Raw genomic sequence first — 20,866 nt, 5'->3', positions numbered from 1 at the left:
AATTAATAATGCAGGAATATTACTAATAAGAAGATAGATATTCAGAAACAGTTTACATGTTTAAATTCACTGTTTTTTTTCAGTTATCTCTCGCACTTTATGCCCTGGTGTCTCTGAATAAGAATACTGACACCCAATGAGTCTCTCTCTTCAGACTGTTTTTCCGACCTCAATGACCAGATAGACAGTTACACCAAAACAGTTTAATGCAAGTTAATTCAGAAGCCCTGCAATTACCAGCTTGGAAAAACCATTAAATAAAAGCTGAGATGGTGTCAGGGCGTGTTGAATGTTGCGCTATATTTTGAGGCTACAGCTTGTCATGGTGTTATGTTACATTACATAATATTAATGGCACATGATTTCATATTTTGTCAGCCTCCATTTATAACCATGAGGGATCAAAAATGCATTAACACTTAATGCAAGCCAGTACAACAGTATCTCAGACACAGACTCAGAAACACAGTGGTAGTATTTATTAAACTATATTTGCCAGACTGAATTTGATTTTTTTTCAGTTTTTCTTGTCATCGGTGACATGTACCGACACAGGTGTTTACATACCATCTGTGAGGTATCCAGGGAGACAATGGAGCGAGTTTCCTCTTTGGGGCACTCGAGAGCACTGGAGACACTAGTCCCTCCTGAGAGAAGGAAGGCAACAATATCAAGAGGAGTTACAGTGGAGAAGCCTTCAAACGGACTATGTGAATATACTGGATAATTTCCTGGTTTCAAGTTTTTAACATTAACAAACCCATATACACACAACATGCACACTGCTACCCTCTATATCCTGCACTAGCATAAGCTCTGGCAGCAGGATATTGATGAATCTAGGACTGGGTACCAAACCTCAACACCTACTGCGTACAGACTGAATGTGCCTGTAGCATTGAGTATTGAAAAAGCAGTTTGCACGGTGCTAAGAGCTCAACCTAAGGACACAGCTTCATTTTTTCTAAAATGACAAGAGGCTTCAAGTCTTAATTGCATAAGTATGACTGGACTTTCATTAATTATATCATCTTATGAACTAGTTCACAAATTCATGCAATACCGTATAAGATTCATTTTTGCTACTGTGCCATCCTGATATAGTCAATAGTAGTGAATGATAGGAGACAGGGTGGGGGAGCAGCAGTGCATTATTTACCAGGTTCATTCATAGATTGTCTGGTTTCATTAACAAAAAAATAAAAATAAAAATCACCAGCATGGGATGGGAATAAATAATGTATTAATGTATAAAGTACATCAATTTTAAATACACACCTAGTGTCCTGTATGTACAGTAAATGACAGGCTATTATGCTGATTAGAACCTTTACTGTCATGACTCACCTCCATATGGTATCAAACAGACATTATGTTTGGATGCGAGTTCCACAATTTTCACTACATCATTGTGGCAGTCTGCAATGACACAGAATATCACTTTAAAAATTAGAGGCCATCATAAGAGAAATGCTTCTATTTATTGTGCTATATTGCATTCATAAATTAAGTGTTCTCATAATAACAAGAGTAGACACATTGCAAAGGAAATAAAGGATGGCACAAAACACAACATGTATACAGAAGACAATAAATAACTTTATATGGTCTGAGCCATTAGAGCAGGGTGACCAGCAGAGAGGCAGGGTGCATTTTGATTTGCCTGATGGTTGTGATTTGCCTGGGGCTTTCCTCAGGCGGAGTCAGACTGCATGAAGCTATGCTCTCTGGGGTGGGATGTGCTGGATCAATACAAACCTGGTTTAGCCAATCACGGAGCCCACATCCATTCACAGTGGAGTGGTGAGCGAGTGGGAAGAGTAGCAATACCCACCTACATGGATGTGCTTGACTGGCCTCAAGTGCTTTTAGAGGCAGTGAGAAATGCCTTGTGTGCGAGTACATTTTGCCATCCAATTAAACACACAGCTTTGGCCTGCGGATTACAGTTCATCAAACTAAACCTCCACTTAAAATACACATCTTGACTTCGAGGGACTATTGAGGTATGCAAATTACAGGTCAAAACATCAATTAGACACACAGTAAATGAGAGCGTATTTGCGAGGTCAGAAAAATTAAAATTTGGTGCCAGTGTGGAGGAAACGATGCCTACAGTTGCTTGGTGATTTGCTGCCCATTTGGGAGACTGCTAATCAAGTTTCAACCATCAGTCAACGCTCATTTGCATGATAAAATAGTGCCAGCCATAACAACAGAAAACCAATCTCAGAATCATAATTCATGGGTGTACTGTGCAGGGCCAGACTGTGGAGTATTGGGTGTCAACCGTCCTCCCCCTGACGCTTCTTATTAAGCCTCCACTCATACATATTAATATCCCTGCCTCTGCAGAGATTAACCCTTTAAATCACCTAAGCCAGTAGGGGGATCAGTGATGCTACGCAAGAGGAGAAAAACAGACCAATAAAAAAAAAATATTAAAAAAACCACACAGCTTCTGAACTCACTTGGCCATACTACCATATCTGGAACACGACCAAATCTCCCTTCTCGGAGGGCAAAGATCTCGTGTAAGCAATGGCCTAAAGGAAAATACAGGAATGAGACAACTTAAGTCCATGGAAATTTTAATATGATCATCACAAATAGATGCATTATTGCTAAATTAAAAATAAAGGGTTATGCAGGTTGCAAATGACAAAAGGTTATAATGTGAGTGAATTTTTTTCTTTTTCTTTTTTTCTTACCATGGGCACGAAACACCCGGTCCTCTGCATCATGAGAGAAAGGAATACCTGTGGATTTCAGTTCCTCAATGAAGGTCTCGTTAAGAGTGGGAGGATGTACAGCACTGCTATTCAGAATGGGCTGAAACAAAACAAGCCATTGAGGTTTTGAAGCATGACTGAGCGTTCTTCTTTACCATTCACTGAAGACACATGAAATGTACTCACTGTTGCTGGGGTTTTATGCTGCAGACTGGCTCCAAAGGTGCTTTCAAACCAATCTTTCAGACCAGGGATGATCATACCACTTAGTCTATACCTGGATTAAGACAGATAATGTGAATGAATTTGAAAAAAATAAATAAATCAACTAAATCTCATGTATTAGTGATATCCAGCAGCGAAAGTCAAAATCTTGAACTGGAAATATTTTAATGCTTGTCTGGTCTTATTTACTTTGAAAACCAAATGTGTGTCTAATAAGAAAAGATTGTGAAGTTTGAGTCCAATGAGGTTATTAGGCAAGCAGAGCAGTGGTGACAGTGCTGTCCGTTTGAATGCCCTCGCCATCCCTTGCATAATTGAGCTGCTGGCACAGCTAGGACCAGCCCATCAGGGGACTGTGGTGTGCCTTTGTCCAAGAGACCATGAAACACACTCCATAATGAAAAAGCCTCTGTCACAGTGAGCGCGGAGGAGGAGAGCACTGCCTCTGACATTCATTTAACTGCGCCACAGCCTTGGTTACTGTACGCCGCCTAGGTAGCTTTTCAGTTGAGAGGGAGCGGAGCAGTTCGTGGCAACTGCTGCAACAGGAGGAAGCCATTTGCTGTGCAACATCCTGTTCAGCTCCACTCATTACTCAAAATACATCCTCATGCACCCTGTGCCAGGCCTCCGTATTTGCAATTTGACAGGAAAGGGTGCCTCTACCAAAGTCATACGTCATGATTACAATAACAAGACCCATCTCTACTTCTGCTCTTGTCATGAGAGACAGGTGATGAAGGTGCAGAAAGAGCTGGTCTTTGTTATATTCAGTGAGTTTGAAGAGTATTTGCCGTGTGTCTGCACACCCTCAGACATTTAAACAAAATCTTTCTTCAGTGAATAACTGTGTTTACCCACAACTCCCCAGAGACACATCAGTAATTACAAACATAATGCGTTCCATTTCTGAACAGATTGGGAAGAGGTTTCTGTTAATGAGCAACAGAGTTTGGGAAAGCCGAAAATCCAAACCAGTGACCTTCTCAGATGACAATGAACAGTTGAAATGCCAACCACTAGGTGGCAGTAGCACCACATTGCTTTGAGCGTAGGAAGGAGACAGCAACTGATCTCAAAAGCTGGGTTCACAGCATGGGCTGTGAAAGTGTTCAAGGCATAACTCCAGCCTCAAGTCATACAGCAAGTATGTATGCTGAAGCTTAACACCACGGCTATACTAAAACTAAATCAGAGGCTGTGTACTGATTGATTTCTCTAAATCGTAAACAGTTGAGCATGAAATGCACACCCAAGAGCAGTGATGTGACATTATACTGTACCTTTTGCCAGTAAATTCTGCTTGACCTTTCTTATTGAAGAGGAATCTTGAATCGCTGTATCCCCAACCATTCCATTTCATAATCTCCTGCCTGTGGAAATATAAATATTGGCACAGGTTAAGTTAACAAGTTATATGCCTTATACTAAAGTTAAGACATGACATGAAATATGATCAGAGGTAGTTACAAAAACATATGTGAAGCTGATTCCTTGTGGAGGTGACCTGGTAAATTCTTAATTTGCACCACAGTCCCTCTGGGCTGTTATGGGGTTTGCATAAGCAATTTCCACAAGATAAAAAAAAGAAAAGTCCTTCCTGATAAGCTGATACTTCCTGCTGATATTTGAACACCCAGACGTACAGCATTTTGCTGAGAGAAAATGTCGAACTTTCCTCATTTTATTCAGTCATTCATAAACTTTTGATTCATTTAAGGTGGGGCTGGCTATCAGTTGCCAAATTTACAGTATAGGAGCCTGCAGACAGGCACACCTACAATATTCCCTGGGTGCCCAGCCCACCACTATACAACGCTCTGCTGAAAGGGCTCGCAGGAAAACAGCTTGTTGACATGGTAATGGAGAAGAAGAAGCAACACATTCAAACAGCATATCCATCAACAGGGGAAGCTACATATTCTCCCTGTGGTGTTTCCACCTTAACACATGTAAATATTTCACATTTATGACAGCTGACAGGCATTCTTATCTACGGCTACTTTGATTACTCAGGTCCCAATGTATGCCATTGTCAAAGAAGCTTCAGCTAATCATTTAGGAGAGCCATCCACTTAAATAGCACACTAGCACCAGTTCTTTGCTGGCGAAAGCAACAAGCACGTTGGAATGCAGCCAGTAGCTAATAAAGGTGTTCCCCCAAAATGGCTGAGCTTACTATCCAAAGAAGATGTGGAATTTCTCAAACAAATGCTACTATGTTGTTACTGCTGAGGGGTTATTCAACTATAATCACCAGCTGCACAACTAGAGATGATGTCACATTGTCTATGCTGTGACACTGTGAGGAGCTTGTGTGCTGTGCTTAGGCTCGCTGCAGAGAGACAGCTCTACCACCACTCACAGAGCAACCGTAACTCATGAGCCACTTGGGATGGGATTCTAACACAGTGGAGTAAAAGCCATAATTAAGATTAATACCTGCCAAAATGGAGTTTCCTATAAATTAAGAGTGAGAACAGAAATGAGAGTGACACACTGAGTCATATTTTAATGAATCCTGTCCACCAATGATATGCTGTCATGGGTGCAGAACATACTGACTAATAATCAATCAATAAAAGGGAGAAAGTGTGTGGCAAGGTCAGTGAGTACAGACAACTGTTACCAACTGACAATTTCAGGACATTAGCAAGATTCTGTTTAAAGGCACAACTGTGGCGCTTGATGAATTTGTTTGGTTAAACTGAGCTCTTTTCCAGCCTGCATGCATCTTGACTCGGACTCTGCATGTTTGTCCATCCTGGAAGTGGGATCTCTCCTCTTTCTCCTCCCTTGCTCTTTCCATATCAGAATTGCGGGTCCAAGGACAGAGGGTGTAGTGCACTGTACAGATAGTGAAAACCTTTGAAGAAAATTTTGTGACTAGTAATTTCGAGCTATATAAATAAAACTGCCATGACACGATTTAACTGGACAAATACTAAATATAACAAAAAGGAAAGAGAATAAAAATGACTCTCAGAAAATGAACAATAATAAATGTGAATGTGTGAATAGCTTAACAAGCTTTTAACACTCAACTGAAATTGTATGAAAACTGTATTACCAGCATATTTTGTGATTGTAATGCTCAAATTGTGTAATGGTGTGTATTTAACACTAAGATGTAGAATGATGTTGCTACAGATGATGCTTGTTTGGAGAGAAACACTTGATAAAAGTTGTCAATAATGTCAATCAGTCTTTGACTATGAGCTGAGATGAGGTCATGATATATGTTGAATTGCACATATGTTTAATTAAATGTAACTATGTACCACCACACTCGACAAATAGTAGAAATACCTTTCAGTAAAATGGAATACAATTCAACAACAGCTCAAACCTTAGCCTCCAAAATGACCATGCTGAATTGACACCTCGCTGAAACAGTTGTGACACAAAAATGTAACATTTTAACCTTCATGAAGGTAGGATTTATTGGAGGACTAAGGTATAGCAAGGTGTACCTAATAAACTGGTAAGTTTATATAGGTCATCTAAATGAAAGCAAAAGTGGATATAACTTTGTCAAAGCATCAGTGGTGACTGCAGTGGCTGAGCCATAATTTTAAAACCGGAGCTCAGGCCACATTAAACCAGAAAATCAGGGTTTTTGCCTGAAACCATGAACCATGCGAGAAAGGCACTAAGAATGTCAGAAAAAATCTACAAGGGCTAAAGCAAGGAAGTCTCTTGGTACTTCTCCAAACAACCTGTTATTTTGTTATTTCATCATGGCATGTGATTGTGTTAAAAAAAAAAAAAAACAAGGGCGCCCAACACTTTGTGTGTTCCTGAACTTTACTGCACTGTTGAATTGCCCCTGTTGGAAAAAAAAAAAAAAATTGCTTTATAATTATGCTCTATACAGATGCCCATTGTTGTTCTGTCACTACACTATGATGTTTTTGGACAAACTCACTGATTGTTTAACTATTAGCAATTCTATTGTCGTTTTCCTGAAATATCAAACTTCCACTGATAACACTAAATGACTCGAGTTCATCATTACATCTGGTATAAAAGTCAGGGCCACAAGACATAATATTTTTTCATATCATCACTGTGTCATAAAGACCAGAACAGGACGTGATGAATTTCACAAGGCCAAATTCCCAGACTCTTGAGCTAATTTACTTTGAGCTACAGTTATTATGTATGGCTGACACTAGATGTCAGCACAGTGTGGTGGTGTTTCCTCAAAAGGAACTGAGCTGCCAATAGGTTGAAAGTCAGACCACCACTTGTCCTGGCCAATCAGATCAACAGAGAACAGAAGTTTCACTGTCTCCTCCAACTGTTGTTACAATGACATGTTTACATGTTTTTTTTTAATGTGTATCATATTTCGAAATGCAGTTAAGAAAACTAAAAAACTTCCAAGGACCAGATCTAAATGACTGCCGTACTAACATATGTCTATTGAAATAGGGAGGACGCCCACCAGTTGAAATAACCCACATAGCTCATGTAGGCTAGATACTGAGTGATAAAGCTGATGAATTAAACTGTACGTAACGGCTGCGTGTAATAGTCACAGTTGCCGTAACGACCGTACGTAACAGGAACAGTTATAGTAACGACTACAGTAGCAGGCTATTAGATTCAACGACTTTATCTGAAGAATCAGAAGGGTAAGAAGATTAGCCATAACGATAAGACTTGTGCTAAGCTTCTATATCCTCCACTGACACTGAAAAACACCAAATGTCAAATAAGATGATCTTTTTTAAGCCGCAGAAAAAGCTACAGCCGACTAACTTTGAGAAAGTCGACCACACCAACATTAAACTGTGTAAACCTAGCCGCACCCACTCCGTAGCAAATGAATGGCTACTCTGTAACGTTAGCTAGCAGGCTAACTAAAAACTGCTTCAGCTATGTTTCCCTACGTTATCGATGTTTACAGGAGAGAGGGAAGCTAGTCTGTCATTGTATGTCACCCGACTGTTCTTGTTTAGTGGGAAGTCCACTGCTGTTTGACTTAATAACAAGCTAAAGCCACAGAGGATGGACTCTTGTCCGCCGCTCCATCACAGCCTTGTACCTCCTCCTCGGCACCGTCTTCTCCTCACTGGAAGCATCTGGCTGACTCCCCTGGGCTTTGCACTCCGCGGCTAGGATGGCCGAGTCACCGTCCACCGGTCTCTGTAAATGCCCGGCAATTATCCTCAGTCTTTGCTGTGCGATCCGCTGCCTGTCGGAGCTGCCGCCGCTGCTGTTGGACGCCATGCTGCTTCCGTGTTTGTGAAAGGAGGGAGCGGATCCATGAGCGCCTGTCAGAGGTCAGCGCAGCGAAAGTGCACTGCGTTCACAGCCCGTCGGAAATATCACACTCTGTCCACATGAATGACCCAAAAAGTGGTAAATGCCTGGCGACTGGACCCCCCCTCTTTGCCACGTTTGTGAGTTAGAGATACATTGTAAGATAATTATCAGTTTGGTAAATATAACAGACGGTTAATTTGCAGTATGTTAAAAGGCTATTGGGCACTCAAATGATACGATTAGGTGATCAACATAAAATTAAATGTCAACCCCGTTGTAGCTTCTCAAATGTGAGCATTTGATAACTGTATTTTTCTTACATGATTGTAAACAGCATATGTTTGGGTTTAAGACTATAGTTCAGACAAAATTAACCCTGGCAATACGGCACCTCGTGACTTGAGAAAAGTATCAGCACATTAATCAATAATATTTAAAAAAAAAAAAAAAAAAAAAAGAATCCGTAGTGACATCCCTGATATAATTATGTTTAAGGTGTGGGTTTGGTGTGTTTGGTTTTAGGTCAGAACAAATGTGAGGGAATTGCACTTCTGCCTGTAATCATGATATGGTTAATTATAAAAGTGTTGTTATTGTAGGCCTATGTTTTCACTTTTCTTGATTTAACTTTTAAACCAGGGAATTAAACATAGTTACACATGTTCATTTCATTCTGAAAAAGGAGCAAACGTGGAGCACTTGAATGCACCATTTACGTATTTCCCAGCATGCCTTGTAATATAGGGCTGCTTACCTAGTCTTCATTGAGTCAGGAATTTACAGTCAGTTTGCATAGTTGTGAAACAGTAACAAGGAATTCAGCTTTTCTAGTATAACCACTTGAAATGTTCAAAGGGACAGGAAGTCATGAGCACAAAACAGATTAATGATGGGTAATAAGTGTATATTAAAGTGGACTGCATTAAGTTTACAAATGATGCTTGGATTGTCATTCAAAATTTTGTTTTTAGTTTTACTAATTGTCTACCCTGTGTATTGTATATATAAGTAAAACTGGCAACTTGAACCGAAGGTGACGATAGATCTATTGTTTGAAACTAATATTTTTTTAATTCCATTGCCACATTTTTGAAAATCTTGATATGTCTGACTATGAATGTTTTCACATAATAAACCACCATCATCAAAGTGTTAAATGCCACATGTGTAAGTTTTGTGATGTTGTTGTAAAAACTGAGAGTAAACTGAAACAATGTGACTTCTCTGTTTACCTTTCTTCCTCACCTCCACCCAGTCAACTAACCAGTGTGACTACTGTTTCCATATGGCACACAGCAATGTTCCTAAAGTCATGTTTTAACACAAAGTTACAGTGCATAAATGTCAAGCAACAGTGTTGCTACTATAGAATACAAACTAGTCATGGTTAAATTATCAAAAAAAGACAAGACTGTGAAAAATGCTTAAGACAGAGAGAAACTTTATTTGTGAAAACAGTCATTTGTCAACAGAAATATCACATCATGCTATAAACTTAAATGTCCAGATGTTTGAGGATTTATTTCCCACAGGTTTAAGTATTAACTCCCAAAACAAAGTTCTGTAATGCACTGACTGCAGGCAATTAGAGTCTAAGTGTATCACAGAACTTTATTTGGAAAGCCACAGTGCCACCTCATAGGTTTGTCCTTGTGCAGAGCCTTATCCTCCTCACGACTGGGTGCTCCTTTAACCTGTAGTAAGGCACAAAGAGCAAGGGAAAACAGGACAGCCATGTTGGATTATCCCTTTATTCATGCTCTTGACTTTAATACAAAATGTACTGTACAATTATACAAGAACAAATTATCTCCTATAGAATGAGGAATGCTAAGTAGCCAAGAATGCTATAAGACTGGGCCTACAGACAGGCTTGCAGTGTGTTAAGCAGGCCATATGGAGTCTTTTTACACATTGTCAGCTCTCTACAGAAATGATTATATGGCTGGATATCATTTGAGCATGTGCAATAATTGATCCTGAAATACATCCCACCGAAAAAGATCCTTAAATACATTCACTTACCTCTGTAAGCATGACCATCTGGTTGGGTTGCAAAGTTCACTTATCAACCAGTCTCTGCATTGACTGACATGATTGAAGTTTCCAGTTTTGGTGATCCTACTTTAGCAGGATTATTTCACTCTTGTGCCAGTGTGTCATTGATTCTACCTGTTGAGCTTGAACAACTTTGTGAACTGAACAGGCCCTGGAGAATGAGCTATTCATTAAACAATGCAGATGGATATGATAGCAATGAAGAAAGTGCAGAAGGCCAGCTGAGCTCCAGGAGTATTCAGTTCTGTCAGTTTGAAGGTAGTTTAGGGCACTTGCATTTCTACAGCATTCAACTGACAGCAACTTCCCAAGTGCAGCATAATCACATAAAACAAGTAATACCACCTCTCAGTCATTATCCTTACAATAATTTATGTGATATGAGAAAGGAGAAGTAAGTTCTGGAAGTCATACTGTACCTGGTGTAGGTAGGCGCAAGGGGACCAGCTGCTATCCAACACGAGGGGCAAATAGTCTGGATCATAAAATGCAAAAGCAGAAAGCGATCTATTGACATCGCAGGCCATGGCCAGGTCCACTGTGCAAACGCCCGTTTTCACTGTGGTTGATGTCCGTCTGCGGACTTGCAGCGCTCTTATCGTAAGGTGACTACCGCCGCTTTCACCTTTTCTTCCCCGAGTCCTGTGCAGTTCACTATATGCAGCTGGAAGAATGTCGACGTGGAGCTGCCAAACGTGAACGCGTGTTCATGAGCGCGCATGAAGGGGGAAAAAAAAATAGGCTTTTTAGTGTAATTTCACGCAGTGGCACAGTGAGCTGCACTTCAGTGTGAGCTTCTTTACAGATACGTGCTAGAGCCAGGACCAGGTCTGCCTTATTACCTTCACACATTTCAAACGCCACTTAATTACGTCTTGATCCGACTACTTACTTACGCAGAGGTGTCAGAATTGTTCAAATTTTGTTAACTTTGAAGATTTTAGAAGCCTTCCCAACTTACTTAAATAACAGTAATCTTGGATTGACTAATAGCGAGGTGATTTAAAGTTTACAAGTGGCAGTTAAAGGCACATTATACCAGCATGTCTGTTCTATCCACCAGTGTTGAAAGAAACATTCAGACCTTTTCCTCAAGTAGCCTAAAAGCAACAATACCACAATGCAAAATACTCTATTGCAAGTAAAGGTCTTACACTCAAAGCTAACTCTGGTAAAAATGTAGGAGTGTAATCAGCAATATGTATTGAAAGTATAAAAAGTAAAAGTATATGTAATCATAGTGTTAGCTTATATTATACAACTGGATTATTATTTCTGATGTATTAATGTTTAAACAGATTTATTGTAGTATGCAAAGTAATGTAGTAGCTTTAATGTTGTAAGTTCAGTGACATACTGATGTTAAATCTGTAGCACCAGTGGTAAAGTATTCAAACCCTATACTGAAATAATGGTAAGAATACCACAGTTTATTATTACTCAGTTAGAAGTAAAAGTCCTGCTTTCACAACCTTACTCAAGTAAAAGTGCAAAATTTGTATCAACAAAATGTACTGTAAAAGTAAGAGTACCTATTAATGCTCACATTAAGAGCCCCATCTATTATTATATAAAACTTTATTGGAATAACTGATGCATTAATGTATAAGCAGCATTATAATATTGTTCCTGGTAAAGGTGAATCTCATTTCAATACTTTCTGTACTGTTGGGTAGTTTAAGCTACAGCAATGCAGTGTATTTTGTAACCTGATCACAAGTGTTGTATGTAGTACTTTACAGATAAAAATACTAATAAATACTAGTAAAGAATACCATAGTTCCCTCGAAAATGTGGTAAGTGAGTAAAAGTGTAAAAGAGCAGAAAATTGAAATATCTGAGCAGAGTAAGCACCTCAAAATTGTACTTAAGTACAGTACTTGAGTAAATGTCCTCAGTTAAATATAGCACTGAATCATTTGATAAACTGATCCTATGTTTTGCCTGTAAAATCTTAATCTGCAAAGTAACTAAACGGTTATAATATGTTAACTGTCAAATAAATGTAGGCTATTGAGTAAAAATAAAATATTTCTTAATGAAATGTAGTAGAAAGTAGCACAAAGTGGAAATACACAAGTACAAGTGCCTAAGAATTTTACTTGAATGCAATACAGGAGGAAACAACAAAAAGTAGATACGAATAGTCATCACAGACTGTTCTTTCATAAACATTAGTTCTTTACGAATTCAAATAAAAATGTACCAAAGCCAGTGTTTGAAAGTAATTACATTTTCTGTTCTAAGGTTTTGAGGTAGTTCACTTGGAGTAACCTATTTCACTTAAGTATTTCCAGCTTAGGCTCTTTTCAGACAAGTACTACATCATCAGACAAGTCATGCAAGTTCCTACCACTAGGCCTTCTTTCTGGGAATATTGTACTTTTTACTCTGCAACATGTATTTTTACAGCTACACTTAGCCTATTAGTTACTGCACAGATTGAGATTTCACAATAGCCAAAAGTGGTGCTCTGAATACTTCTTCCACCCTTCACCAAAGTCCATGTGTCTCCCTGTTGCAGTGAGTGGCCTGTGGGTTTTCATAGGACATTAGGGCCCCTGGGCCTCCGGCGCCACACCGGCCGCGGTTGCCAGCAGGGGGCGCTATACACCAAACCAAACTCTCCAAATGACAAGAGTTAAATTAAAAATGGAAACAGGCTTGAGTTTTAACATTAGCAACATATGAGCTGGTTTAGCATATAGAACGTAAAATTGGTGCTCATATAAGATGCAGGCCGAATATTTTAGTGGCTTTAATGGTTTTCAAACAGAGCAACAACCAGAACTACTTTTTTTTATTTGTCAATTTAATGTATTCATAATCACATGTACGCTCAGCTTTATGGGTTATTGTAACTTTCAAATGATAGAAATATGTTGTGCAATGTTTTTATTTAATAAAATAGATTTTTCTTAGCCGGTCTGTCTGCTCAGCCTAGCGGGCTCCACACGCACGTACACGCCGTCCTCATCTCCAGCCTCATAGGCCGGAGTGAGGGGGACGATCCCGGCGCCGCAGCTCGGTGGGCAGGGCCATCATTTCCGTAATGATCATTAGATTTAGAGGAAGCAATATTTCCCTCAGCTCAGCTGCTGCGACGGACTCTATCGACTCAGGGCCAGTTCGCCATTTTAATTTGACATTTGAGGAATAACACACACGTTTATCAACCATAAGGCGTTTCTTCACGGCGACACAAATCTCCATGATGATGGAAATGGAGGTGATGCATCCCGGTCAACAGGTAAATACACCGTTTCTTAAAAGAGATCGTTAGAGGGGATGAAGCGGCTTACACTGACTGCTAACTTTCCTGAATACGATCTGACAGGGAGACAGACTTATACCTCAGGTAAACTTTCTAATGTTTGTTATAACAAATTACATCATTAATACACAGTGACAACCTAGTTATTGCGCAGATTAGACATTATAATAGAAATATACAGTAGGAAATAAGACTTTCAACGTAGAAAGGATCATTAAAACAAATTGTTAGGCTTTCTTTAGACAGAGATTATGAGGTCGCCCTCTGTACCGCTTTCAGTTCTGCAAGTCATCCACTTGTGACGTTTTTCCTCGGCAGGAAATAAAACCAATCTTATTCAAATCCAGGCTGGTATCTTAGTGTTTGTGTTGATTGTGTTGTGTAAAAAATACAGTATTTCTTTCCCCCTGACAAGTTTGGTAAACAGAAAAACCTCTTGAGGTTTTTCTCGTAACTGCCCCCCCTTTCCGACCCCTCCTCCTTCCCCCTTCCTCCAAGCATGTGATCCATATCTGATACAGACTAACTTGTAATGCATGGGGAATTATTTCTTTAAAGGCAGCACTGTTTCCTCTGTCTCTGCCGGTTTGTTTCTCGGTATATTTTGAAAAGAACAACATAACCTTGAGTCTACACTTGTGTCCCCGGATATGTTCATACACATTGAATGAAATGTTGAACTTGGTTGAACTTGGATTATTTCTCGTGCTATATGACCTTACATCGTCAGTGTTTAGTTGGATCTGTCATAAGCGAAGGGTCGGTGGAGGTAGGCGGTAGATTAAAGAATTGAGGAACATGTGTGGCTGTGTGTCATCATTCTTGGTCATGGGTGGATGAATTGTGATGAAAGACGGCGTAATAAACCACTGTGGTCGGTCAGCCAACCACCCCCCCACCTCCCCGTTTGAGGCCCCTTTATTCAGTTGGAGAAAGGTAAATGAACAACCCATTCTTGAAGGACACACACTTTGTGTCACTGCTCATCCTGCTTTCTAAATATGTCTTTATGTGTTTTCTGGTGATTTGAAGTCGTATGTCTGTTGTGCATCTTTTGTCTCTATCATGAACTAAAGACATGTTTGTTGTGTAGAGGTGAGTACTGTCTGGGAAATCTGAGTAATTATCTGAGCTAGTTTCCTTGTTTTGGTGCCAGGGCCAGGTCTGATGACAGCCATGATACCGATACAATACTGATAACCTGATCTTACTTACACGCCCACATTTACACCAGTTTATCTGGCATTAATACAGTTTCTTTGTGAAGTTAAATTACTTGGTTCTGTGAGTTGATTATATAACAGTATAATTAATCAGAGACAATGGAAGGGGCTAATTGAACCTCCCATTTATAGGTGTAGACCTTTTTTAGACATGGGATTGTTTTTTAAGGGACTCATACGACTTGTCTAATGAGCTCATGAGGTGTGACTAATAGATAAGTGTGTGGTTTTTCAGTTTTGAAAACACGGTTGACCTCAAGAAATCAGTTCAGATGTCCAACATAGGCATTCTAGGGCATTTCCTCATTCCTGCAGAAGCCATAATGTCTGGCTGTGTGCTCACCTCTCAGTCGTCAGTATGATTTATAGTAGGCAGCCTTAGTAACGTGTAATCCTTCAGTGGTCATGCTTCTGATGCAACACAGAGGCAAATAGGGTTAGTGGGTTCTTATTTTGCAGTGCCACAGCTGAAGTCAGAAAAAAACTGTGTCAACAATGTCTTAAAATATATATTGGTACTTGTTTGCTATTATTATTATTAGTTGGGGAAGGTTTACCCCGCACTTTGTTTACCTTGAATAGAAAAATCAAAAGAAAAACATAATTATATTGTGTTTTCGCCTCCTCTGTTTCACATCCTCTTTGTTGTTTATTGTTCTGCTTTGTTCTTTATTTCCCTTCAGTTCCCTTTTGGCTTCTTTACAGACTATGTATGATCTGGCCTTATAAGCATTATAAAGCCAAGCTCATAAGTTGTGTTGATACCCAAATCTGAGGAACAAACAAGTCACATGCCTTAACATTTTCTTGTGAACCAGTGTCTTGGGTTTATGCAACATCCTAGGGCCTTGTGAAATGGTTTCCTTCTGTAAATAAGTAAAAGACTCAAGGAAGAGAGCACCACAGTTTATCTTAACACATTCTTGTTTGAAAAGGAAAATAACATTCAGCCTGAGAGGGGAAATCTACAGGAAATGGTATTAAAATATCCTCATAGTTGTCAGTAGGCTGTGTCCAACGTTCTGTATCATAGGCAACGCTTAGCTTAATATGTAAATAGGAAATCACAGACTCAGTTAATTGTGTAGTGTTGTGCTCATGGTAGTTGTCAAGTTAAGGTTGTGGTTATTTACTTGATGAAAAAGCAAAGAATAAAAAAAATAAGCGAACAAAGTTTGTAATTCAAACCAGCAAAGGATCTACAGTTTTACATTCTTAATTTTATTTGGTCTTATTATACCACCTTTTTTATAAATATTACTGTTTTGTCATAAGAATTTTTAATAATAAATTCTTCTTCTTCATATTTTTTAAACCAAATGTTGATTAACTTCCTGATGTTATAACTGCTAGAGAATATGATATGAATGTTCGGGAAGTCTTTTATGCAAATTATGACCTGAAGTCTGCCCTATGTGTGAGCTGGAATGTAGCAAACAAATTCACACCTCAGTGTAATCGGACGGGTAATGACCACTTCCCTTGCAAAGGGTATCAAGTGGGAATACGTGTCTTCTGCGGGTGTGTGGTGGCAACATGGGAAACAGAGAAGTACATCTATTATTCATGCAGCTTCTCCCCCTTGACATTAGTGCCAGTGCTGTTGTCAGTGAACAGATACTGAGGGACAGGGTGTGGCAGGTGCAGCAGCCACGCTTCACAGCAGGGACGCTCTTCCTTGTTCCAATGCTGCTCACATTCTCACTGCAGGGCAGCATGGCTACCGCTCACAACTCTCTTAACTGACCTGAGGTTCTCTTTCCAGGACATGGACCTGATTGACATACTGTGGAAGCAGGACATTGATCTCGGAGCCAGGCGAGAGGTGTTTGACTACAACCACCGTCAGAAAGAGCATGAGCTGCAGAGGCAGCGGGAGCAGGAGGAGGAGAAAAAGCTGCATCTGCTCCAGGAGCAGGAGAAGGCCCTGCTTGCACAGCTACAGCTCGATGAGGAGACGGGAGAGTACATACCCCGCCCGCCATCCAGCGCCCCACTGCAGTCTGCTGTCACACCTTTGGAGGTTACACAGGTACATGCACATGGTCTTCATTGCTCATGTCAGAGGTGGACCACTCCCACCACATTTGATAGGCTACGGCTGTGTTGTAACTAGGGAACCACCTTATCCAGTGTAATTACAGAAACACAGGTGGCTCTGTAGTTTTGCATCGGTTTATTCTGCTCCAGAAACTGCTCTACAGAGACCTAAGCTCTATAAATATGACTTCATGTGCTGTTTTTAAAAGATGGTGCAAGACAAATGATGCTAGGAGGTAAATTTAACATTATGTACCGTAACCTCTGTTGCAGAATGTCAGCTTCACAGAGGAGAACGGTGATGCCCTGTCATTTGATGAATGTTTGCAGCTATTGGCAGAGACATTTCCTGTAGAGGAAACTGAGGTAAGAATATTGACTAAATTATTACCACACATGCATTGCTTTTAAACCACATTTGAGTTGTAACTGAAAACTGTCCTACCATCATATATTTGTCTCACAGAACACCACAGTTTGCCTGGACACAACTGCTGTTTCATTACCCAGCAGCAGCAACATCATGATGTCGCCCGAACAGCCAGCTCTGCCGCCGGCCACCCTCTCCCCAGGTCCACTGCCACCCTCACAGAGGATGTCCCCAGATTTGGAACAGGCCTGGATGGAGCTTTTGTCCCTCCCTGAGCTGCAGGTATAATACATGGATTCTACTGCCTCAATGGCGTGGTGGTGTGTGTAGTGGAACAAATATCCAAAGAATGCATCAATGGCAGGAGCCCGGCATTAGAGGACAAACACTTTTTTGTTTGGCCTACAAGAATGGGATCTCATATATGTGGAGATGGGCGCACACACCTTATTCCACTGTGACTAGGTTTCATTGTTGAGACTTTTTAGAGCATTGGGGAGGTGGGTGCTCAAGGTATGATAAGTGTATATGATTGCTAGCCGCTAGCTTCCTCTAGCAGGAACACAGAAAACATGTTCAGAGAGGGTGTGGCAGTGTTACACCATTGCTTGAAGGCAGAAAGGTAAAGATCAGTGCACAGTAGTCTTTCAGTAGCTGCCTTATCAATTTTGATTTAAGGCAGCTCATATTTGCATTAGTTGATGGATGGAGCTGTGTGTCATTTCTTTTGCCTTGCCCTCAAACTATCAATACTATGCACCTTAACCATCAAGTAGCACTACAGTAGTTGTTCTGGCAAGCTGCTGATAAGACACACGTTGTTGAAACAGCGGTTGTGTGCCATTTTGTTTCAGTTCATAGAAGCTGCTTTGTAGAGATAAGGTAGCTGGTTAACGTCTCCGCAAACAACAAGCTGGGAGATTGGTATTAGTGATTTCTGAGCTATTTCAATAACTAGATATCTAGTTGGTCCTGGAAACCAGCTGCAGCTGGAACATCTGCACGGATAAATGACATCACTTACCGAAGCTTTATTGTTTAAGGTAACGGATTAATCTGGTTTGAAATGGAAATAAGATGAACTGATATCAACATATGAATCCTGGATTATAATATTTAGGCTCTGCATGAGATGAATGTAACTTTTAAAGTGTGTCCGTCTAGAAGCCTATTTCAAGTCGCCACATTGTGAGTCATATCATAAACAATAAAAGTGCATACTGTGCATGCATCCACAACAACGCATACAGTACACATACATATTAACATCTCATCTGTAAAATTGTTTGGAACTTATACTGTGATATGTTGACTGTATTTATTTTATCTATATATATATATCTATATTTATATTATTTTATTTATCTATATCCTTTTTTTCTTCTAGCAATGCCTGAACATGCAAATGGAGGACACACTGGAGACTACAACTTATCCTCTTGCAAACAGCCCTGAAGTACAGAGCCCAAACTTCACTTTTTACCCCATGACCAATCTCACAGATGGGGAAACAAACACTTTAAATGTTTGTCCTGCAGAATTTATCAGTACATTCGATGCCTCTGTTCCTAGTATGGCTCCACCGGACAATCTCAGCCAAATGGAGGCGAAAGCTCCTCAGCTAAATACTAACTTTGGTGCAGAAGGTTTCTGTGACATATTTTACCCCACTGCCATTCTGGAAGATAGCAGTGGTCAGCATGGCCTTGAAGGAAATGAAAGCACCACCGTGTCTGACATCCCCAGCAAGCCTCCCTTCATACCCATGGACCTTTACAGCCTCTCACCCGGTGGAACATTTGACAGTGGCAAACACAATCTGACGGCTGAAATGCCAGACTCAGATTCAGGAATCTCTTCAAACACAAGTCCGAATGCTAGTTCACCTGCAAAATCTGCGTATGGAGATGGATCCTTTGGTTACAGTGATTCAGACATGGACGAGATGGACCACAACCCTGGAAGTGCGGAGTCTGAATACTCAGAGATGTTCTCGCTAAATTTCCAACCTGATGATCCAGTTTCTGATTCGGCACCAATAGGGCAGCAACAACGGCAACAGGGGAAGAAACCCAAACATCACAGGACGGACCCATCAGAGGAGAGTGGCCACAACAACGCTCCCTTCACCAAAGACAAGCAGAAGAGACGCTCCGACTTGCGTCTCCCCAGAGACGAGCAGAGGGCTAAGGCCCTCAAAATCCCTTTCACTGTTGACATGATTATAAATCTGCCTGTTGATGACTTCAATGAGATGATGTCAAAGCACCAACTGAACGAGGCCCAGCTGGCCCTGGTCCGGGACATACGCCGCCGCGGCAAGAACAAGGTAGCTGCCCAGAACTGCCGCAAACGCAAGATGGAGAACATAGTGGGTCTGGAGGGCGAGCTGGACTCACTGAAGGAAGAAAGAGAGCGCCTGCTGAGCGAGAAGAGCCAGAACATCACAGACCTGAAGGAAATGAAGCAGCAGCTCAACAGCTTGTACCTGGAGGTCTTCAGCATGCTGAGAGACGAGAAGGGGAACACCTACTCTCCATCCGACTACTCCCTCCAGCAGTCGACCGACGGCAGCATCTTCCTTGTCCCTCGCATTAAAAAGACTTTCAAGAGCGAAGACAACCACTTATCTCCTTTGTAATATGGTACTGCGTTAACATAGTGATACTATGCAATAACTTTGTAGTCGCTCAGCTTTAAAGCATTAGTAGCTCAGCAGAACTATTGTATAGTTTTTGCTTACTTCTCTCGAATGTTGTAATATTTTTGATATTTTACTTCTTTTGTACTCTGATACCCTCACAGATTCTATAACCAATATTGTTTGTAAATATAAACATTACATGCTTTTGAGATTGATAAAAATGTTACTGTACGTGTATATATATATATTGTATATATCATATTTCTGTATGCTAATGGTTGTTTCAATCATTGCCACTCATATTTTATAACTTTCCCTTTATGATTTGCTGCCCAGGTTCTTTTTTTAAAAACTTCTGTGCTTTTCAATAAACTATTCCTATAGCTATATGGCCTCCTGCTTTCTGAAAAGAGAACATTGTGTGGTGAGCTGTAGCCACACAGCCTATAACAGATTGATGCCAGATGGATATATAGTCTAAGGAGCGATTACATAACTTACCACATGTTCAAATGAGGTCTTGACTTGAAGGCTTTACCAGAGAGCTTAAAAAGCAGCAAATAAAAGGAATCTTGTACTGAAACAAAAGTGTCACAGGCTTAAACCTCTTTCCCAATCTGCTGGCATTTTATGAGCACAAGCCTGTTTGTACAGTAACCTAAATCTTTTAATACTGTGAAACTCCTGTCGCCAAAGAAATCACACCCACTGCATTCATTTTGTTACACAACAAAAAGCACAATTGTTGTGCTACGGCAGAGTATGCTCGGCGTGAATCATGCATGACAACTTCACAATGGTCCACGAGCTAAGCATAGTCAAAGGTAAAGCCCTACGCAATCAGTATGTGCTCTACACGCACTTTCACACACAAACACTACCTTTGATCACCAAGCTTATTTTCTGCTCTCACGACAAACTTCAGAGGGTGCGTGTCAAATTAAACTGGGAAGCAGGGTAACAAGCTCAAGGATGTATGCAAATCAAGGAAGTCAAACAATAAAACCTGCCGACATTGATAACACT

The 20,866-nt window shown here is 40.4% G+C and overlaps 2 protein-coding genes across 2 annotated transcripts in view; one reads left to right on the top strand and one right to left on the bottom strand.

Annotated features, from left to right (window-relative positions):
* Positions 1-8,230, bottom strand: part of agps (alkylglycerone phosphate synthase) — a 29,514-nt gene extending 21,284 nt beyond the window's left edge. The window contains exons 1-7 of the mRNA XM_023405698.2: positions 8,011-8,230; positions 4,241-4,330; positions 2,919-3,009; positions 2,712-2,832; positions 2,472-2,546; positions 1,348-1,419; positions 568-647 (exon numbers count right to left, since the gene is read on the bottom strand). Coding sequence (XP_023261466.1) covers positions 568-647; positions 1,348-1,419; positions 2,472-2,546; positions 2,712-2,832; positions 2,919-3,009; positions 4,241-4,330; positions 8,011-8,195 — 714 coding nt within the window. The 5' untranslated portion in view covers positions 8,196-8,230. The remainder of the gene's footprint in view (positions 1-567; positions 648-1,347; positions 1,420-2,471; positions 2,547-2,711; positions 2,833-2,918; positions 3,010-4,240; positions 4,331-8,010) is intronic.
* Positions 8,231-13,358: 5,128 nt separating this feature from the next.
* On the top strand, positions 13,359-20,227 carry nfe2l2a (nfe2 like bZIP transcription factor 2a). Its single transcript, XM_023405703.2, has 5 exons — positions 13,359-13,539; positions 16,552-16,818; positions 17,100-17,192; positions 17,293-17,478; positions 18,584-20,227. Exons 1-5 carry the CDS (start codon positions 13,501-13,503, stop codon positions 19,835-19,837), a joined length of 1,839 nt encoding a protein of 612 aa, XP_023261471.1. The 5' UTR covers positions 13,359-13,500; the 3' UTR covers positions 19,838-20,227.
* The last annotated feature ends 639 nt before the right edge of the window (positions 20,228-20,866 follow it).

This window comes from Seriola lalandi, unplaced genomic scaffold (genome assembly GCF_002814215.2).
Source record: "Seriola lalandi dorsalis isolate HSWRI2012SDOR001 ecotype SW California unplaced genomic scaffold, Sedor1 jcf7180002054284, whole genome shotgun sequence".
In the NCBI taxonomy this organism is placed as follows: domain Eukaryota; kingdom Metazoa; phylum Chordata; class Actinopteri; order Carangiformes; family Carangidae; genus Seriola; species Seriola lalandi.
Note: the sequence above shows the minus strand (reverse complement) of the source record. Positions and strands in the feature narration are given on the sequence as shown.

Bases quoted from the DNA above. Each gene is read 5' to 3' on its own strand.
- nfe2l2a (XM_023405703.2), top strand. From the start codon at position 13,501: ATGATGATGGAAATGGAGGTGATGCATCCCGGTCAACAG. The intron at 13,540-16,551 runs GTAAATACACCG...TTCTCTTTCCAG, and splicing joins TGATGCATCCCGGTCAACAG to GACATGGACCTGATTGACAT. The intron at 16,819-17,099 runs GTACATGCACAT...CCTCTGTTGCAG, and splicing joins CACCTTTGGAGGTTACACAG to AATGTCAGCTTCACAGAGGA.